This window comes from Notolepis coatsorum (genome assembly GCF_963971535.1).
Source record: "Notolepis coatsorum genome assembly, chromosome: 10".
Taxonomy (NCBI): Eukaryota; Metazoa; Chordata; class Actinopteri; order Aulopiformes; family Paralepididae; genus Notolepis; species Notolepis coatsorum.
Genome location: NC_140174.1, coordinates 19,190,758 through 19,211,455, shown reverse-complemented (window position 1 = coordinate 19,211,455; position 20,698 = coordinate 19,190,758). Strand labels below are relative to the sequence as shown.

Below are 20,698 nucleotides of genomic sequence, written 5' to 3'. Positions count from 1 at the left end.
TATTATGTGAAGCAGAGTAGCCCAGCCTAGTAAGCCTAGTATAGCTCGCTTGTCTGATTATCTCACATTCACTATTAAGTGTGGGGGGGGGGGGGGGGGGTCAATTAATATTCTAATAGTTCCCAGTGACTATCGAATAGTAATTGTTGGTGACAGGTATACACAACTCGGGTTGTTAGGGTCACGTCATTCACAAATGGGTCACGTGGTGTCGTAGTAGTAAAATCAGCTGTTCACCGGCGTGTTTCTGGGACAGTAACGTTGAGGGAGTGAACGGGGAAGTCACACTTTGCTGACCGCACGTACGCTACACTATGATGAATCAAACCGTGACTCATTCTATTTTATGATACTATATGAACTGTTTTTAACTACAATAAACTAACCAAACACAGTATCCTGGATCCGTGGTTATGTGGCGAGCGGCGCGTCTGGCAGGTACCATTATTTCCCTGTGTTAGTCTCTCGGTGACTGCATTATGTTTGGATAGTCACCATATATTTGTCAGCAAACGCGACACTAAACGAAGGATTGGATCCACGAAAGGTCCCGATAAGTCAGACATTACTGGACAAGGAGCAAAGGAGCAACGCGCGCATGTAAACAATGGGATGATCGCACGCACGCACGAACAAAGGACCGGACCGAGCCAGCATACGTCAACGGATTTGCGGTAATGTAACCCGACCCGTTGCGCAGTGTGGACCCATGTTGGTTCGTTTGGAACAATTTTGAGCTGGTTCTACCTAACTAACTGTTATTATGCTGAAACACGCTGTGGATGTGTGTGCGCAGCCCGCCGGGCAAAACTTCTATCATGTGTGTGTGACAACAAACAATTAACGTGCGCTGCACTGCACTGCTCTCTTGCTGTGGCTGATATATGTGGCGGGTTTTGCAAATGCATTGAACATTGGAATTGGATTCTCATAACTTGTGATAACTTTCTTGTGCTTTCAAAATGAGTGATTCAAATGTTGGGAAACAGGACAAAGAAAAGAGAAAAATAACTCTCACTGCAAAAGCTCTTGCAAATAAAGTCGAATCACTCCAAAAGAAATGCAAAGGGAAAGTGGAGGAAATAAAACGTCTGATAACCTCTGTCAAAGAGCTCATGGAAAATGAGCAAAATGTTGCACTGGTTAAAGCACAACTTGACGTTTTGATGCAAGTGTCTGACAATGCTAATGAACTTCATAACTGTTTGATGCCTCTTATTCCACTCGATGAACAAGAACAACAAAATGACTGGTTCTCAAAGGTCAATAAACATAAAGATGGATTCATTAGCGATGTTAATGCCTGGTTTTCAGTAACCAAAGGAAACACACCTCAGTTAGAGGCTCATAACAGGCCTACTGAAATACAGCAGCATGAGGTTGCAGAGGAGGAAAATGGAGAGCATGGGGGTGTGGGAAATGTGGAAGTGACGGGGCCTCAGTTGCACAGTACTCGTTATGCTCAAGAGGATGTTCAACCAGGGGACAGCATATCCAACCATAGTAGCAAGAATTATGGTTCAAGATCTTCTAGATCAAAGGTTTCCTCGAATGCATCCACACGTCTCAGAGCCGAGGCCGACATGGCCGCCTTAATGGCTCGGCAAGAGTTGCTTGAACAAAAGCATGCTCTTGAAGACCAGGAAGCTCACATAAAGAAACAAAAGGAACAACTTCAGTTGAAAGTGGACATAGCTGCATCGGCAGCAAGGCTAAATATTCTGAGAACCTCTGGGTCAGGGGTGTGGAGTGCTGCTTCTCGTAAATCGGATGGAATGGAATCCTACTTTGAAAAGGGCCTCAACATTAATGCAGAGACATTTGTATCACACAAGGATGGAAGAGGACAACCTGCATATGTTGGAGGCACACGACCAAAGCAAAGGCAATCTGACGGAGCCAAATACCTCCAGAAGCCCTCAGCACTCACACAGACCCAGACTGTGATCTCAAACGCTACAGAGTACCCAGCGCTCACACCGAGACAGAGCACGGTCCCAAAGACTACATGGCCTCCATTGTCTTTGCATAGAGGCATACAACCTGTTTCCAGGAACAATAGCAGTGAGCAGAACAACATAATGTCTATTATGCAAAAACAAAACGACCTCACTTCCATGTTGGTGCATCAGCAATGCATTGCTTCACTGCCTAAAAGAGACATCCAACCATTTGAAGGTGACCCTCTGCAGTACCATGGCTTTATACAGTCCTTTGAACAGACTATAGAAAGGAGGACTGACAATGCTGTTGATTGCCTGCACTATTTGGATCAATACACCAGGGGGCAGCCTAACAACTAGTCAAAAGTTGTCAACATATGGCACTGGATATGCTACGGCGAAGGCTTTACTCCAGGAACACTTTGGGAACGAGCACGTCATAGCATCCGCTTACATGGACAAAATCTTTGCATGGCCAGCTATTAAGTCGGAGGATGGGAAAGCCTTACAAACATACAGCCTATTCTTGCGCGGATGCTGCAATGCCATGAAAGACGTACATAATCTATGTGACCTAAACACATCTGCAAACATGCTTGCTGTCATCAAGAAGTTGCCCTACAAGCTGAGGGACAAATGGCGAACAGAAGCATGTAACATCCAGGAAAGACATCGCAAACGTGCTACGTTCACAGATATTGTGATTTTTATGGAGCGTGAGGTGAGAATCGCTACAGACCCTGTATTTGGAGATATACAAGATGCTCCAGTGGTGGGGGCTTTCAAGGAAAGTGGCAGAGCTAGACCTGTGCCTCGTCTTCAGGCTAGAGGGAGTAGTTTTGCCACACCGTATTCCCAGATTGAAAGGGATGCTCATTGGGAAAACAAAGTTAAGGTTGGATATGAGAAGACTTGCCTTTTCTGCAAAGAGGGTGGACACACAATGGAGTCATGCACTCTATTGGAGAGGAGAGCTCACAGCGAGAAGATGGAGTTCCTGAAGAGGAATGGAGTTTGCTTTGGATGCTTGTGCACTGGGCACATCAGCAGAGAGTGCAGGGAACATCTGTCTTGCAAGACATGTGGCTCACGACACCCCAGCTTGCTTCACATCCACTCTAAAGAAAATGGAGATGCAGAGAAAGGCAGGATCAACTCGGACAGGGCAGTGGACAGAGCTCTAGTCGAAATCCATACCGGTGGTCTCACTGGGGCCGGTGATCAAGATTGCAAACTCGCCATTGTACCGGTTAAGGTTAAATCAAGCAAAGGTCAAAGGTCAGTGGAAACCTATGCCTTTCTAGACCCAGGGAGCTCAGCGTCCTTCTGCACAATGGGTCTGATGGATAAACTGGGACTCTCTGGGAGGAAAACAAGGATCCTTCTACGTACCATGGGCCAAGAAAAGGTGGTTGACAGTTGCATTGCATCTGACTTGGAAGTCGCTGGATTGGACAGTGACCAGTACTGTGCAATTCCCAAGATCTTTGCACAGCATCAAATGCCTGTCAATCGAAGTAACATCCCACGACGGCAAGACCTGGAAAAATTGCCTCATCTGAAGCATGTCTATCTGCCACAGATTGATGCAGACGTGGAGATGTTGATCGGTCTGAACGTTCCCAGAGCCTTAGAACCACTGGAAGTCATCGGAAGCGTGGATGGAGGGCCATATGCAGTCAAGACGATGCTCGGATGGACTGTAAATGGACCACTTGGAGGAGATGGCAGTGACAATTCTGAGACTCAGTCTGCAGTCAGCGTTAACAGAGTCTCTGCTGTCACTCTTGACGAGCTCTGGAACCAACAATTCAAGACAGACTTCCCTGAAAACGGCCAGGATGAACTGCAAGGGCTGTCAAGAGAAGATTGTAAGTTTCTGGAAATGGCTAATGAGACTGTGAAACTGGTTTATGGCCATTATGTCATTGGATTGCCACTGCAGGACAGAACTATCATCATGCCCAATAATCGTAAAGTGGCAGAGCAGCGCACCCTCAACCTGAAGAGGAGGTTTAACAGGGACGTGTCATTCCATAAGGACTACACTGCATTTATGGACAACCTGATATCCAGTGGATACGCAGAGAAAGTGCCAGCTACAGGATTGGACCGAAGTGACAGCAAGGTTTGGTATATCCCTCATCACGGGGTATACCATCCCCAGAAAGGAAGGATCTGCGTCGTCTTTGATTGTACAGCATCATTCCAGGGTGCATCGCTCAATGCACATCTCTTGCAAGGACCTGACCTGACAAGCGGGTTGGTTGGAGTCTTGACCAGGTTTAGGATAGAGCCCATTGTTCTGATGTCTGACATTGAGGCCATGTTCCATTAAGTTCGAGTGCCAGAGGCAGATACGGACTTGCTCAGATTTCTCTGGTGGCCCAACAGGGACTTCAGTCAACCTATGGATTCAGTCAAATACCGGATGGTGGTCCATCTGTTTGGCGCAACATCATCACCAAGCTGCGCAAATTTTCCTCTCCCGAAATGTGCCGAAGATAACAAACAGCTCTTCAGTGAGCAACTGTTTGAGACCATCATGCACAATTTCTACGTTGACGACTGTCTTGCTTCCATAGCCTCGGAGGATGAAGCCATATCCCTTTATCAGGACTTTATAACCCTCTGTGCCAAAGGAGGCTTCCATTTAACAAAATGGCTGAGTAACAGTCGCCGTGTGCTGGCGGCAATACCAGAGGAGGAAAGAGCAAAAGAGGTTAAAAACCTGGATTTGGACCAAGACATCCTACCAGTTGAGAGGGCATTGGGAGTACGTTGGTGTGTCCAGTCTGACACCTTTGAGTACAGTATAACCTTTCAGGACAAACCACTGACACGTAGAGGAATCTTTTCTACTGTCAGCTCTTTCTATGACCCTCTTGGGATTTTGTCCCCTGTGGTTTTCACAGCCAAGAGGCTTATTCAAGACCTATGCCGGAAGGGGCTAGGGTGGGATGATGTCATACCAACATCTGTGGCACAGGAGTGGGTCAACTGGCTCAAAGAGTTACATCTGTTAGAGGGCTTCCGTGTCAGACGATGTTTAAAACCGCCCAACTTTGGAAAAGCAACCAGCGCCCAGTTGCACCACTTTGCCGACGCAAGTGAGGAAGGATACGGTACCGCCACCTACCTGCTGTTGCGCAATGACCAATCTCAGACTCACATTGCCTTCGTAATGGGAAAATCCAGGGTGACACCTTTAAAGCCTGTGACAATCCCACGTATGGAGTTGACTGCGGCTGTTGTGGCAGCTTGCATGGACAAGCTATGGAGGAAGGAGCTAAGACTGCAGCTGCAAGACAGTGTTTTCTGGTCAGACAGTACTTCTGTGCTGAAATACATCAAGAATGAATCATCAAGGTTTCGCATCTTTGTAGCGAACAGAGTCACGCAGATCCTCAAGATGTCCGACGCATCCCAATGCCAGACAAGAACGGACTTGTGCGACAGGTCCGGATTAAGACCCGGACCAGCCTTCTCTGCAGACCTGTGACGAAGATTTGCCTTCTTCAGGAGTCGACAGAGTCATGAAGGTTTCGCTTGTCTGTAATGTACTGTATTGTATTGTTTATTGTTTGTGAGTTTAGTTTTGTCTGTATGGTACTGTATTTATGTTGAGCTGTTTTGTGTTTCAAACTATTAATTAAAAAAAAAAAAAAAATGAAGGTTTCGCTTCTTTCCCACGATTTTGGATTTACTTGATTCTGGGGGGGGGGGGGTTCGATTTAAGAAGAGTATCAAGACCTTATGAACTATGAACTCCTTGCGCACAAAAAAGGTATACACAACTCGGGTTGTTAGGGTCACGTCATTCACAAATGGGTCACGTGGTGTCGTAGTAGTAAAATCAGCTGTTCACCGGCGTGTTTCTGGGACAGTAACGTTGAGGGAGTGAACGGGGAAATCACACTTTGCTGACCGCACGTACGCTACACTATGATGAATCAAACCGTGACTCATTCTATTTTATGATACTATATGAACTGTTTTTAACTACAATAAACTAACCAAACACAGTATCCTGGATCCGTGGTTATGTGGCGAGCGGCGCGTCTGGCAGGTACCATTATTTCCCTGTGTTAGTCTCTCGGTGACTGCAGTATGTTTGGATAGTCACCATATAGTAATTATTGACTTTTGTCCATCCCTAATACTAACCCTCCTTTCCTTTATTGTAGCTATGCTATGGAAAACATGTTTTGCCTAAAATATACCCAGGGGTGTAGAAAATACCCAGAAATTATACTTTTAAGTGAAATATGGGTACGTCTCAAAATCGTGAGTATAGCTAAAGACACACTTGAGTAAAAGTAAAAAGTTTCTACTTTTAAATGTACTTAAGTACTAAAAGTAAAGACTAAAAGTAAAAGTAAAGACTTTTTTTCTGACTGTCTATTCTTCTGATAGCAGGTGTTTAATCAAAGATCCCCGCTATCTAGTCTTGCACAAGGACCAATCAGCATGGGTATTGCCGGGTTCATTTTCCATTGATGGGGATTTTATTGGCTGTTTTTAAATAAAGCGCGGCAGCAGGATTAATAACGTTAACGTTAGTTCAGCCAGAGAAACCAATGTACTAATTCAAATAGTTGGACCTGTGAGATTTGTACTTTGTAGGTCTGCATTTTAAATGTACTTAAGTATTGTAACGAAGTACAATTACTCAAGTACTTTACATCCCTGAATATACCTTTGACTTGACATATGATACCATTTCTACTATGGGTCCACAACTATTTGGGTCACAAACTGAAAATGTACATGGCCTACACCAGGGATCTCAAACTCGCGGCCCGCGGGCCATTTGCGCCCCGCGGGATGATATTTTGCGGCCCCCTACTTGACATCAAAGTGTAGTGTTAATGCGGCCCGCGCGCAACTGTTTGCAGAGTCGTTGCGCGAGAGTTGGACGATTATGGGGCTGCGGCACTGCAGATCCAATGATCCGCACGGACGTTAGACGGTGTTGCACTCGCTACACCCAGTCTGTAAGCTAATAGCAGTCGCAGAGGCTCTGGCTAGTAGTAAGTAACGTTATCATGTTGTGATTTTCGAAGCAAAATAAATATTCAACATTCTCTTTTGAGACTCCGCCTCAGACTCTTATCCTTTGGCACTTGGAACTTACTGTACTTTGCTTGCAGGTCTGCAGCCATTATTGCTGGATTATGAATAGCACCAACTTTAGCCAAGGTACCATTAGCAAGCTAAGCTAGCTGACCTAGCTCGTCTCCCCGCATTGCCATTTGATAACGTTAGTCAGCTAACGCTAGTCAGTAGCTACTTGACTTAAATACGATTCACCGTGGGTGCATTATTGTTGATAGACGGATAGTGTCAGGTCCTGGAGAAAGGACAGGCCATCATCTGATTTGATGTAACGTTAAAGCGGATGTTGTTCCAACTAGCTAGCTTTTCAGCTGTTAATGCTACAGTATAATAACACCAGCAAGTGAAACACATCCCGTCCGAGCTCCCCGTCACACGCTCTGTCGGGGACAATAGAATTTAAGAAAGTGTATCTGCTGCTAAAATAACAAACAGCATCACACTTTAAAACACGTTGATTTTATAATCATCACTCTCCGCAGGAGATAAATGCGATCGGAGGCTAGAATTTCCGATACTGGTGAATGAATGAAAACTTTATTTAACAGATTGCAAAATGGGTACAATACAGTACGGCTCAATACACACAATTGTTAAGGGGATGCAGACCAGAGAAAGACTTTCGTCTTGTTTACATCAGGGTCCCCCATTTTCAATTCATAGTGTGGTCTTCAATTCATATGCCTTTTCATAGATAGATAGATATATTTATAGACATTTTACAGCAGCAAGCATGCAAACTAAACGGATGTCCTGATGAATTGAAAATGGGGGACCCTGATGTAAACGAGACGAAAGTACTTCTCTGGTCTGCATCCCCCCAAAAATTGTGTGTATTGAGCTGCACTGCACTGGTATCGGAACAACTCTAATTTGAATGCAACCTTTCCTCAAAATTCAGTGCTAAGAACCACAAAAATAAATGGAATGAAATCATCATATCAAGCTGCAAGCAGAATTATTGTTAAATCTATGTCGCAACGAGAAAAAGCAACCAAGTCCTCACTCAGTGGCAAGAAGCCATTCTCTCTCTCTCTGATGCATACATAATAAAATAATGTATGACTGAAGTGATGGAGACCATGTTTGAAGGCAAACAAAAGCAAATCCCCCTCAGATCGCACAGCAACCAGAATAACTGAAATACTGGCTGGTGATTTGATTAAACAGCTTTGTGATAGAATAAAAAAAAATGCACAGTGCATTTCCATAGCTGTGGATGAGTCCACTGACACCACTGAGAAGCCTATGTTCTGCAGAACCGTTCATGTTCTGAAGAACTGTTAATGTTCTGAAATATTATTGCTAAAGATTGAGAAGATTGGATCAGTTGTACTTTTTTTTTAATACTTGATGCGGCCCAGCCTCACCCAGACTCTATACCTCCAGCGGCCCCCAGGTAAATTGAGTTTGAGACCCCTGGCCTACACTATTCTAAACTGTGGACCGTACCGTGAGAACTGTCCCACACAGGTTGTCCTCGTTGTCAAAGTTGAACAGCAGCCGCCCGTCCTGGAGAGACCCCCTGCAGGAGGAGTCCTGGAGGTGCAGCACGTCAGGGTGGAATCCGGCCTCAAACAGCTGGCAGCGAGACACGGACATGAGGCCGGTGCTGCTGGAGCAGGTGATGGATGAGTCTAGAGGACGGACAAGGAGACAGTTACACTAGAATCCTCAAGGTCAGAGCAGACTGGTGTTAATAAGACCATACATGATGATACTATAATGATTTAACATCTGAGACCTTCACAGTGCAATGCGGTGTCCCACAAGGTTCTGTCCTGGGCTATTTTCCATTTATATGCTACCCCTCTGCAATATTATACGCAAATTTGGTATTAACTTTCATTGTTACGCAGATGACACCCAATTATACCTACCTATTATGGGTGTAACGGTACGTGTATTCGTCGCGCGAATTTACGGTACGGCCGTCACGGTGCGGTACGCGTGCCATACGACGAATGCGCCCCACAGCGCAAACACACGAGTCACACATACAGGCACTCGCGAGGTCCGTGCGAGAACAGCGCGCGGCACACCGAGTCCCGACTTCAGTTCAGAGCGGGCGAAAGTGCACGGAGAAAGGCACATTTACATTGGAACAGCTGCAGGGTCGTTTTCTTGTTCGCCCAATAACGTTAACCAAATGAAACCAATGGAAAGAAACACACACACGTCGCCGACACACACACACACGCCAACAAACACATCAACATTCTCCCCCGCCGGACTCACAGGCACAATCAAATAAAAAAAATAAACATACTTTTCCGGACAGATCATCTGAGCTCCACTGTGTTTAAATCCAAATAATCCTCTGCCATTGTTGTAATATGTCATCTGTTCTCTAGTATTCAGTCTCGTCGTGAAGTTAAATTCTCTCTAGAAGTGAAACTGAAACTTAGCAAGGATACGTTGTTAAAGGGGCAGTAGGCAAGTGGATGCCTGAACACAGAATTACACCAGTATCACTGACTACCACGGCAAGCCTATAGAAAATTATTCTATTTAATTATAATAATTATCATAAATATAATATATAAATAAAATAAAAAAATGTAATAAAATAAAATATATATATTAATAATAATAATTATAAAAAAATATTCTGTTGTACCGAACTTGTACCGAACCGTGACCCCAATACCGATGTATGTACCGAACCGTGGCTTCTGTGTACCGTTACACCCCTACTACCTATTAGTGTTGTCACGATACTGGAATTTCGACTTCGATACGATACCTTTAAAAGTATCGATATTCTATACCATTTTCGATACCAATTTTTTATTTTTTTTTTATATTATGTATTTTTAACAAATTTTGCTTTTGTTGCTGGTTGATTCTCCTCAGCTTCTCTCTGGTACTATAAGAGAAGGCAAGCTATAACACTGAAGAAGGAATACATATTTCCGAAACATGTTTGTTTCAGGCTGCCATTAAATTTTGAACCTGAGAGTGCTGGTCTGGCTTCACTGCTTCTTTTATATAATACTTAATGGGATTTCAGCACCCAGTGTCGTATCTTGAGAGCGCGGTCTAACTTGACATACTATAAGAGAAGATAAATATAACACTTTTAAAACCCTTTGTTTATCTTTAGATCAGACATTTAAAAATAACTAAATTATCTAATCTAAATCAAACCCCTCTTAAAAACAAAAACCTGTTTAACCTAGCCATCTATAAAACATCATGCTAAAACTGTGAAACAAACTCCCCTAAAGAAAGAAATACATAGCAAACATTACTCAGTTATGCTATAGTGCTGCTGCTTTTTATTTGGTTAAAACAACAACTACAACAATTTTCATGACGGAGAGAGAGAGAGAGAGAGAGAGAGAGAGAGAGAGAGAGAGAGAGAGAGAGAGAGAGAGAGAGAGAGAGAGAGAGAGAGAGAGAGAGAGAGAGAGATTTCTCCGGAGCTATGCTCGGAGCATTTATTAACGTTACATTTTCAACAAGATTGCTGCTAATTAAACACTTCATGGAAACGGGGTAACGTTAACGTTATGTGACGTCGAGTTCATACGTGTACTAGTGTAGTATGAACTCGACTTAACGTTACTCCATTTCCATGAAGTAATTATAAAGGTGGCCAGCTAGCTAGCATAAGCTAACGGAGGAACGACTAGCTAACGTTAGCTAATAGCTGTATCGTTGGCACTGCTCTGTAACAACACTTGCAAATGGGCATCGTGGCATCTTTAGCTTTTCCTTCGTCGTTTACTTCAAACCCGAAGTACTTCCAAACAGCACTTCTGCTGTTTTCTTTATCCACAAGCACAAGTTGCGGAGGCTCTGCACTGGCCATATTCGGAGCTGAAATCTTTGTTGACAAACTGTGAGGTCTGTGAGGGGAGGGTTGCAGCAGCGTGTGTCTGTTGGTCTCTGAGGGGGAGGAGGAGGAGGGGCAAGCGTGCTCTGCAACAGCGTGTGTCTGTCTGTCAACAACTTGCGGTAGAACACTGCGAGCAAGCCAGCTGGTATCGATACTGCAGAAAGTATCGATATTTTGGCAAATGAGTATTGAAACCGTTTTAAATATTCAGAATCGATATGTATCGATTTTTCGATATTTTTGACAACACTACTACCTATTAAGCCGAATGATTCCTCTACGAAATCTTGAGGCATGTCTGCTTGCCAATAAAAATGGGCTGTCGCAAAATGTTCTGCTCCTTAACACAGATAAAACCGCGGCTGCACGGATACTAACTAAAACTAGAAAATGTGATCATATCACACCCATTCTGTTCTCCCTACACTGGCTTCCCATCCAGGCCAGATTTCACTTTAAAGGGTTGCTCCTCACTTACAAAACTTTGAATGGGCTCGCACCGCTCTATCTATCCGATCTCATTATACGATACTCGCCCGCTCGTGCTCTTCGTTCACAGAATGTGGGGCTCCTATCGATCCCTAGGGTAAAAAAGAAATCCGCCGGCCACAGAGCCTTTGCCTACCGCGCTCCCTACCTGTGGAATACATTACCCGCCGTCGTCAGGGGCGCCTGCCCTGTCAAAGCTTTTACATCCTCGCTCAAGACTAGACACCTAAAAACCAAAGCTGTACCTCACTGTACCATAGCTCTGGTTGTTATTCAGTCTGGAGGTTCCAGGGTCAGTTTGTACCATAGCTCTGGTTGGGTCTCACTGTACCACAGCTCTGGTTGGGTCTCACTGTACCATAGCTCTGGTTGGGTCTCACTGTACCATAGCTCTGGTTGTTATTCTCACTGTACCATAGCTCTGGTTGGGTCTCACTGTACCGTAGCTCTGGTTGTTGGGTCGATGGTGGTTCTCGTCACAGAAGCAGCCGTAGACGCCCTTCTTCTCTCCGCACCACTCGTCCTCCGTACAGTTCAGAGCATCACAGGGGTCTGACTCGGCTGGAGGAGGAGACAGATTAGATTACACTACATTGCATTATATTAGATTACATTATATTACATCACATTCGATTACATTACATTATATTAGATTACATCACATTACATTATATTACATTACATTAATTACATTATATTACGACTAAAGACACACTTCTTCAATCAATATCTGAAAGAAAATATATATAAAAAGAATATCTAACCCTAACTAACCTTACTGTCATGCACTTGTCCTAATATACTAACCTACACTGTAGCACTCAACACTTTGATGAACATTGTTACTCAGATGATAGAGTTGTACCCTTCATGCTGTCTTGTTGTACAAAACTTGTAAGTGTGAGGTTTTGTCCGCTCCCCACCCACTCGCTCCGTTCCTTTAAGGTATTTTTGTTAATCAATTGCATTTCCCGCCTCACGCTTCTTTCCTGTAAGATGCCGTGTTGATTGGTGCTCTCCCCACCACACGCTTCTGGAGCAATGATAAATTTCATCCCGCAGCTGTCACAGCTTGTCATTAGCGTCCTGTGGCTTTATATACCCTGATCTCCCTAATATCGATGTTGGATCGTTTTGAATATTCCCTGCATCTGCCTTTCTTTCCCGTTGCTGTCTGTTGCTCCCCAGGACTCTCGTGAAGTATCCCTGTTGGAGAACCTGATTCCCCGTACGAAGCTATGCCTCGTTTATCTGCCCGCTTTACGCGTTGCGCTCTGGTGAGTTTTTGGAAACAGTTCTTTTTTGGATCACTCGTTTTTTGTGTGTTTGTGAAACACCGAAGAGATCCCGTTTTTGTTATACTGTTCTCACCTATTTTTTGTTGTTGGATTTACACCTTGGATTACCGTATTGTTTTTTCTCTGGACTCTGCTAACTGTGTGTATCACACCGAAGATCAAGTCACTTGGATATTTGTTTTGGATCAGTCACCTCTCTGTTTCTGTTGTGCGCTGAGCTAACTGGGATTTCTCTCTCTCTCTCCGTTTCCACCTGGAGCGTATGCTGGGGGGATCTGCAGAGCGGCTCAGACGTCACAAGCAAATTCCTCACCGTCACCTTCTGGGAGAATCTCCAGAGCCGCAAACATTCTTCACATGCCAGATTCCCCGTTTGTTCTGTTCTCCACCTAATTCAATCTTGTGCCGTTGCGCTTGTGGTCGGTTACAAACCCTAACATTACGATCCAACCATGACGACCCCAGCCGACACAGAGAGAGTCAGAACAGCATTGGCAGTCCAGATAGAGTTAACCAAGGAACACAGCCAACAGCTAGACAGGGCTGCGGCTGCTGTACAGGAACTCCGAGAGCAGGTCCTGCCTATTCAGGGGTCCCTGGGCGCTCTGGCTAGCCAGCAGTCAAGTATTCTCCTCCACTTACACACGCTGAGTGAAACCGTTAACACCTTGCTTGTAACCCCACTTCCTTCAGGAGCCTTGGCCGGAGCATCACCCGCAGCCCTGGCAGGCCCCGCTCCTCCCGATCCCGCACCTCGGGAGCCCCGTCTCTCCGAACCACGGCTGTTCGACGGTAACTTCGAGGATTGTGCCACATTCATCATGCAATGTGAGTTGGTTTTTTGTCATCAACCCAGTCGTTTCACTTCAAGGGGAGCCCAAGTGGCCTACATGACTAACTTGCTCTCAGGCCGGGCAGCCCAGTGGGTCACTGCCTCCTGGGCAATGGAGGCAGACTTCTGTTTCTCCTACCCAGACTTCGTGGCTGAGCTCCGCAGGGTTTTCCACCATCCAGCCCGTGGTCTGGACCCTGGAGCCCGGTTGGGTACCTTCCGGCAGGGCAGCGGCGGGGTTACCGACTACGTGCTGGAGTTCAGACTGGCGGCTACGGAGAGCGGTTGGAACGACCAAGCACTTCGTCTTACCTTCATGAGGGGGCTCAACGACGCAGTCAGGGACCAGCTCGCGACCCGTGAGGAACCTGAGTCCCTCGAGGACCTGTTCAGCCTTGCCATTCGCATCGACGGACGCCTCCAGGAGAGAAGACGTGAGACAACCCGACAGGGACCTCCAGAGGTACTCCGGACCCCCCGTACTCGTGACGGTACTGCTGGTCGCCCTGCTCCCAACACGACTGGTGGTTTTTTTCCCTCCCGTTCGGTACCCGAGGAGGAACCCATGCACCTGGGACGTTCTCATCTGAGCCAAGCTGAACGGGAGGCGAGGTTCAGGACCGGCCTTTGCCTCTACTGCGGTCGGGAGGGACACCGTATCGCCAACTGCCCCACCCGGCCAAAAGACCAGGCTCGCCGGGACCCCGGGAGATCCTGGTGAGCCGTTTTTCTCGTTCCCAGAGCCGTGCACCACCTGGCCATCTGATGAGCGTCACCCTGGCCTGGGCGGACCAACGGGCCACGGTGGAGGCACTCATTGACTCGGGGGCAGACGAGAGTTTCCTAGACGAGAGTTTGCTACCCGGGCCAACATTCCACTTGAGGACCTAGTGAGGCCATTGGAGGTATTTGCATTGGACCAACACCGCCTGGCTGACATCACTCAACGCACCTGCCCTGTCCTGCTCACCATTGCTGGTAACCACGTTGAGAGACTCCAGTTCCTTATCACCAGATCCCCTCTTGTCCCAGTAGTCCTGGGCCGGCCCTGGCTCGCGCTGCACGAGCCCCACATCGCCTGGTCCTCCGGTACCATCAAGGGCTGGAGCTCCTCCTGTCATGCCCAGTGTCTTCAGGCGGCGTCCTGTCCCCCGCCGCGGAGATCCGTTGGTGAGCCGCCTCCGGACCTCTCGACCATACCCCCAGAGTACCACGACCTCATGGAGGTTTTCAGTAAGTCCAGGGCTCAGGCCCTTCCGCCTCACCGGCCTTACGACTGTGCCATCGACCTCCGCTCAGGGGCTCCCCTTCCTGGCAGCCGCCTCTACAGTCTGACCGTCCCGGAGAAGGCGGCGATGGATCAATACATCTCTGAGTCCTTGGAAGCAGGACTCATTCGGCCTTCCTCCTCTCCTGTGGCGGCCGGTTTCTTCTTTGTTGGGAAGAAGGACGGGGACCTTCGACCCTGCATCGACTATCGCCAGCTCAACGAGATCACCATTAAGAACAAGTATCCTCTAGCTCTCATGAACTCCACTTTCGAGCCTCTCACCCAGGCTACCGTCTTTACCAGGCTGGACCTCCGGAGTGCCTACCATCTAGTCCGTATCCGTGAGGGCGATGAATGGAAGACCGCCTTCAAGACTCCCAGGGGCCACTACGAGTACCTGGTGATGCCGTTCGGCCTCACCAACGCTCCGGTGGTATTCCAGGCGCTCATGAACGACGTCCTTAGTGACATGCTGGAGGAGTTTGTGGTAGTATACCTAGACGACATCCTCATCTTCTCCAAGACCCTTGAGGAACACATCCAGCATGTCCGCCGTGTGCTGGAGCGCCTCCTCCACAATCGGCTCTTCGTCAAGGCGGAGAAGTGCCGATTCCACTCCGACTCCGTCGATTACCTGGGCTTCATCGTGGAGAAAGGCTTGACCCGAGCTGATCCTCGCAAGATCCAGGCCGTGGAGGAATGGCCTGAACCCACCTCTTGGAAGGAGTTACAGAGCTTCCTCGGGTTCGCCAACTTCTACCGAAGGTTCATCCGGAACTACAGTCAAGTGGTGGAACCGCTTACCAGACTGACCTCTCCCGCCCTGCCGTTCGACTGGTCCCCAGCGGCGTGTGCTGCGTTCCGCTCCCTCAAGAAGAGGTTCACTTCCGCCCCGATCTTGCTCCATCCAGACCCCAAGAGACAGTTCATCGTTGAGGTGGACGCCTCGGATACTGGACTGGGAGCTATCTTATCCCAGCGGTCGGCGACGGACCAGAAGGTACATCCGTGCGCCTTCTACTCGCGTCGGTTCCTCCCTGCCGAGAGGAACTATGACATCGGCAATCGGGAGCTGCTGGCGGTTGTGGCTGCCTTGGAGGAGTGGCGTCATTGGCTAGAGGGGGCCGAGGAGCCGTTTACCATTTGGACGGACCACAAGAACCTGACGTACATCCGTGCTTCCAAGCGCCTCAATGGCCGGCAGGCAAGATGGGCCAGCTTCCTCAGTCGGTTCGACTTCTCGCTGACGTTTCGCCCTGGTTCCTGCAACACGAAGGCCGACTCCCTGTCCCGGTTACACTCCAAGGGGGCTCCAACCACTGAGGACCCGACTCCCATCCTCCCAGAGGCCAGGGTGGTAGGAGTCGTCACCTTGGGCATTGAGGGGGTGGTAAGGCGTGCCCTACGCTTCCATCGCGCTCCAGGCAATGTACCGGTTCATCGTCTCTTCGTCCCCGACTCTGCCCGGTCCCGGGTCCTCCAGTGGGGCCATACCAGCCGGTTCGCCTGCCACCCGGGCGTTCATCGCACGTTCTCCTTCCTGGCTCGTCGATTCTGGTGGCCCACCATGAGGAACGACGTCAAGGAGTTCGTACTGGCCTGCGCGGTCTGCGCCCGCAGCAAGGCCTCCCACCAGGCACCCTCCGGGCTATTACAGCCGCTTCCCATTCCGAGCCGTCCTTGGTCACATGTGGCGCTGGACTTCGTCACAGGTCTTCCCTCCTCCCAGGGGAACACGTGCCTTCTGACCGTGGTGGATCGGTTCAGCAAGGGGGTTCACCTCGTGGCCCTTCCCAAACTTCCCTCGGCGGCCGAGACGGCGGACCTCCTGACACACCACGTGTTTCGCCTCCATGGTTTTCCCCAGGACGTCGTCTCGGACCGGGGGCCCCAGTTCACTTCCCAGGTATGGCGGGCTTTTTGCAAGGGATTGGGGGCAACGGTCAGTCTTTCCTCTGGTTATCATCCCCAGACTAACGGACAAACGGAGAGGATGAACCAGAGTGTGGAGTCTGCTCTTCGGTGTGTGGCTGCCGAGAGACCAGCTTCTTGGAGCCGTTTCCTTCCCTGGGTCGAGTACTCCATCAACTCCATGGTCAGTTCCGCCACCGGCCTCTCACCCTTTGAGGTATCCCTGGGCTACCAACCCCCTCTTTTCCCTGCACAGGAGGCGGAGGTGGCAGTTCCCTCCGTACAGGACCACCTCGACCGGTGCCGTCGGGTCTGGGAGATCGCCAGGACCGCGCTGCTCCGGTCATCAGAGCGCGCCTGTCGTGGGGCTGACCGGCGCCGGGTTCCTGCGCCGACGTACCACCCTGGGCAGAGGGTGTGGATTTCCGCGAGGGACCTCCCACTTCGGTCCTCGGCCAAGAAACTTAACCCCCGGTTCGTCGGACCTTTCGAGGTTCTGAAGGTACTCAGTCCGGCGGCGGTGCGTCTTAAGCTTCCTGCGTCCATGCACATTCACCCCGTTTTCCATGTGTCCCGGGTTAAGCCTGTCTCTCTCAGTCCCCTGATGCCTCCTGCTCCGGATCCACCTCCTCCCAAGATGGTGGACGGTCACCCCCAGTGGCAGGTCCGCCGGTTGATGGGCGTTCGACGGCGGGATCGGGGGTTCCAGTACCTGGTGGACTGGGAGGGGTACGGTCTGGAGGAACGGAGCTGGGTCTCCCGCCAGCTCATCATGGATCCCGGCCTGATCACCGACTTCCATCGTGCCCATCCGGGCGAGCCGGGTCGGCCTGGTCGCCGGGTGGCTCCCGTGGAGGGGGGGGTACTGTGAGGTTTTGTCCGCTCCCCACCCACTCGCTCCGTTCCTTTAAGGTATTTTTGTTAATCAATTGCATTTCCCGCCTCACGCTTCTTTCAAGTTCAAGTTCAAGTTTCTTTATTAGTTGACATGCAAAGATACAGAATACCTTCACATGGAATGCTTTTTTCTGTTATGCTCCTATGAGGATCATAGGACGCTTGGATCATACACATACAGCTCATTACAGTAATATTCCACAATTATTACATTTTAGATAGTAATAATGGTACAGAGCCTTGAGACAAACATATGCATATTTCCTGTAAGATGCCGTGTTGATTGGTGCTCTCCCCACCACACGCTTCTGTCACAGCTTGTCATTAGCGCCCTGTGGCTTTATATACCCTGATCTCCCTAATATCGATGTTGGATCGTTTTGAATATTCCCTGCATCTGCCTTTCTTTCCCGTCGCTGTCTGTTGCTCCCCAGGACTCTCGTGAAGTATCCCTGTTGGAGAACCTGATTCCCCGTACAAAGCTACGCCTCGTTTATCTGCCCGCTTTACGCGTTGAGCTCTGGTGAGTTTTTGGAAACAGTTCTTTTTTGGATCACTCGTTTTTTGTGTGTTTGTGAAACACCGAAGAGATCCCGTTTTTGTTATACTGTTCTCACCTATTTTTTGTTGTTGGATTTACACCTTGGATTACCGTATTGTTTTTTCTCTGGACTCTGCTAACTGTGTGTATCACACCGAAGATCAAGTCACTTGGATATTTGTTTTGGATCAGTCACCTCTCTGTTTCTGTTGTGCGCTGAGCTAACTGGGATTTCTCTCTCTCTCTCCGTTTCCACCTGGAGCATATGCTGGGGGGATCTGCAGAGCGGCTCAGACGTCACAAGCAAATTCCTCACCGTCACCTTCTGGGAGAATCTGCAGAGCCGCAAACATTCTTCACATGCCAGATTCCCCGTTTGTTCTGTTCTCCACCTAATTCAATCTTGTGACTCTGAGAATAAAGACGCCCTTGTTTTTGGCTAACTCTGAAACAACTCTCTCTGTGCCGTTGCGCTTGTGGTCGGTTACAAACCCTAACAGTAAGTTGCTTTGGATAAAAGCGTTCAGCTAAATGTAAATTACATCACATTACATTATATTACATTCGATTATTACATTATATTATATTAGATTACATTGCATTGTATTAGATTATATTACATTACATTACATCACATTACATTACATTACATTACATTACATTATATTATATTATATTATATCATATTATATCATATTACATTACATTACATTAGATTACATTATATTATATTAAAATGTATTGTCATCATGCAGCACAAATACAGTACAATGAGAACAGGTTTGGCATCCAACCAGAGTGCAAACGTAACATTAAAGTGCAATAGTAATATTATGCAATGTACAGGAGATTAAACTGGGTATACAATATATATATATTAGTACTACTGAGTAATAGTGCTAATGAGATGTATGATGTACAGAGTTGTAGTATTAATATGTACAGTGATACAGGTATAAAGACACTATGGTAGTAAGTAAGTCATACTAACCAGCAGTGTAACTAGTAAGAGTATGTAAGGGATATGTACAGATATAGATATAGTATCTACAGATATGTAAAAAGGGTTATATGGGTTATATGCAGGTGTATAAGTGGGTAGTATATAGAAGGATTGTATGCAGGTATATTCAGACAGATATGGATATATATATATACTGTATCCAGTATATGCAATACATGTAAATATTAGAGGTGGGCATAGATTAATCTTTTTAATCTAGATTAATCTATCTGCAATCCTGGATTTAATCTAGATTAATCTAGATTAAAATGGCTCAAAAAAAAGAAAAAAAAAACCTGCCGAAGGCATTCAAAATATGTGTGTTCTACCCAAATAATGACCAGAAGTAAGTCCTTACTTTTTCTTTCCTCCTTATGTTTCTCAGGCCAGGTGGCCCATTACACCATGAGCCCATCTCCCGTTTCCAAAATGCATTACAGACTGTTTGAAAAAGCTGTTTTGCTATGATAATTGGTAATGAAATATCAAAATAATGTTCAATAAGATGTACTTGTGTTTAATAAGTTGTTTTATTCAGAAGTTAACACAAATAAATAATATTACCAGTACAGTACAGTATCTAGCACTCTCAGGAGCAAAACAGAAAGAATCATTTCAAACTTGAACTATGTGACATGGCTTGAATCAACTTTTTTTTTAGATTAATGCGTTAATTATATTATCGCGCGATACTAGTATAGCGTTAACGCAGCACGTTAACGCCGTTAACGGCCCAGCTCTAGTAAATATATATATATATATGAAATGCATATGTGTTTCTGTAGTAAATATATAGTGTACTGTATGTGGAAAAAAACACAGGAATACTATAAATCACTACAGTATTTCTGTGGTAAATCTCTACAGCGTGTGTGAAAACAACGACACAGGAATCCTAGGTTGTAGTAAAATGTGTATATAGTGTATGTAGTGTATAGTGTACATGTATAGGGTAGATATTGTTTAGTGTACATTTATAGGGTAGATATTGTATAGTGTACATATATACTGTAGGGCACATAGTGTAGTGTGTGTAATGGGAAATATTAAAGGACTTTAATATTTCCCATTATGTGCATAATTATCGTTTATATAGTTTTAGTGTACATATATAGTTTACATATTGTATAGTGTACATATATAGGGCACAGTGTATAGTGTACAGGGTACATAGTGTATAGTGTACATATATAGGGCACATAGTGTATAGTGTACAGGGTACAGTGCATGTGAGCGGATCGGAGCGTGAGCGGCATGGGGAGCGGAGCGGGCGGTTTTGACGTGAGCAAGGAGTGGGTTTTAAAATGTGTCGGCGCGACGTCCGGAGCGAGAGTTCTCCTCCGCTCCAATCCACTCCAGGCCGCTCACAGTGGTTTAACACTGATGTAATATACATGTAGTACAATGCCAAAGCAACAGATGGCGATGTACAAACATGAAGGCCATTTTCAACCAATGAGAAGGGTGAACCTGTGATATCCTGTTCAGGCTTTGTCACTCACTCCTGTTAGAAAAAGTATCGACGCCATTGTTGTTGTCATTAGCTTACATG

General features: G+C 46.9%; 1 protein-coding gene across 1 annotated transcript in view; it reads right to left on the bottom strand.

Moving 5' to 3' along the window:
- Positions 1-20,698, bottom strand: part of LOC311236079 (alpha-tectorin-like) — a 56,719-nt gene that overhangs the window by 21,690 nt on the left and 14,331 nt on the right. The window contains exons 5-6 of the mRNA XM_084323675.1: positions 11,836-11,955; positions 8,514-8,698 (exon numbers count right to left, since the gene is read on the bottom strand). Of these exons, the coding sequence (XP_084179801.1) occupies positions 8,514-8,698; positions 11,836-11,955 (305 nt within the window). The remainder of the gene's footprint in view (positions 1-8,513; positions 8,699-11,835; positions 11,956-20,698) is intronic.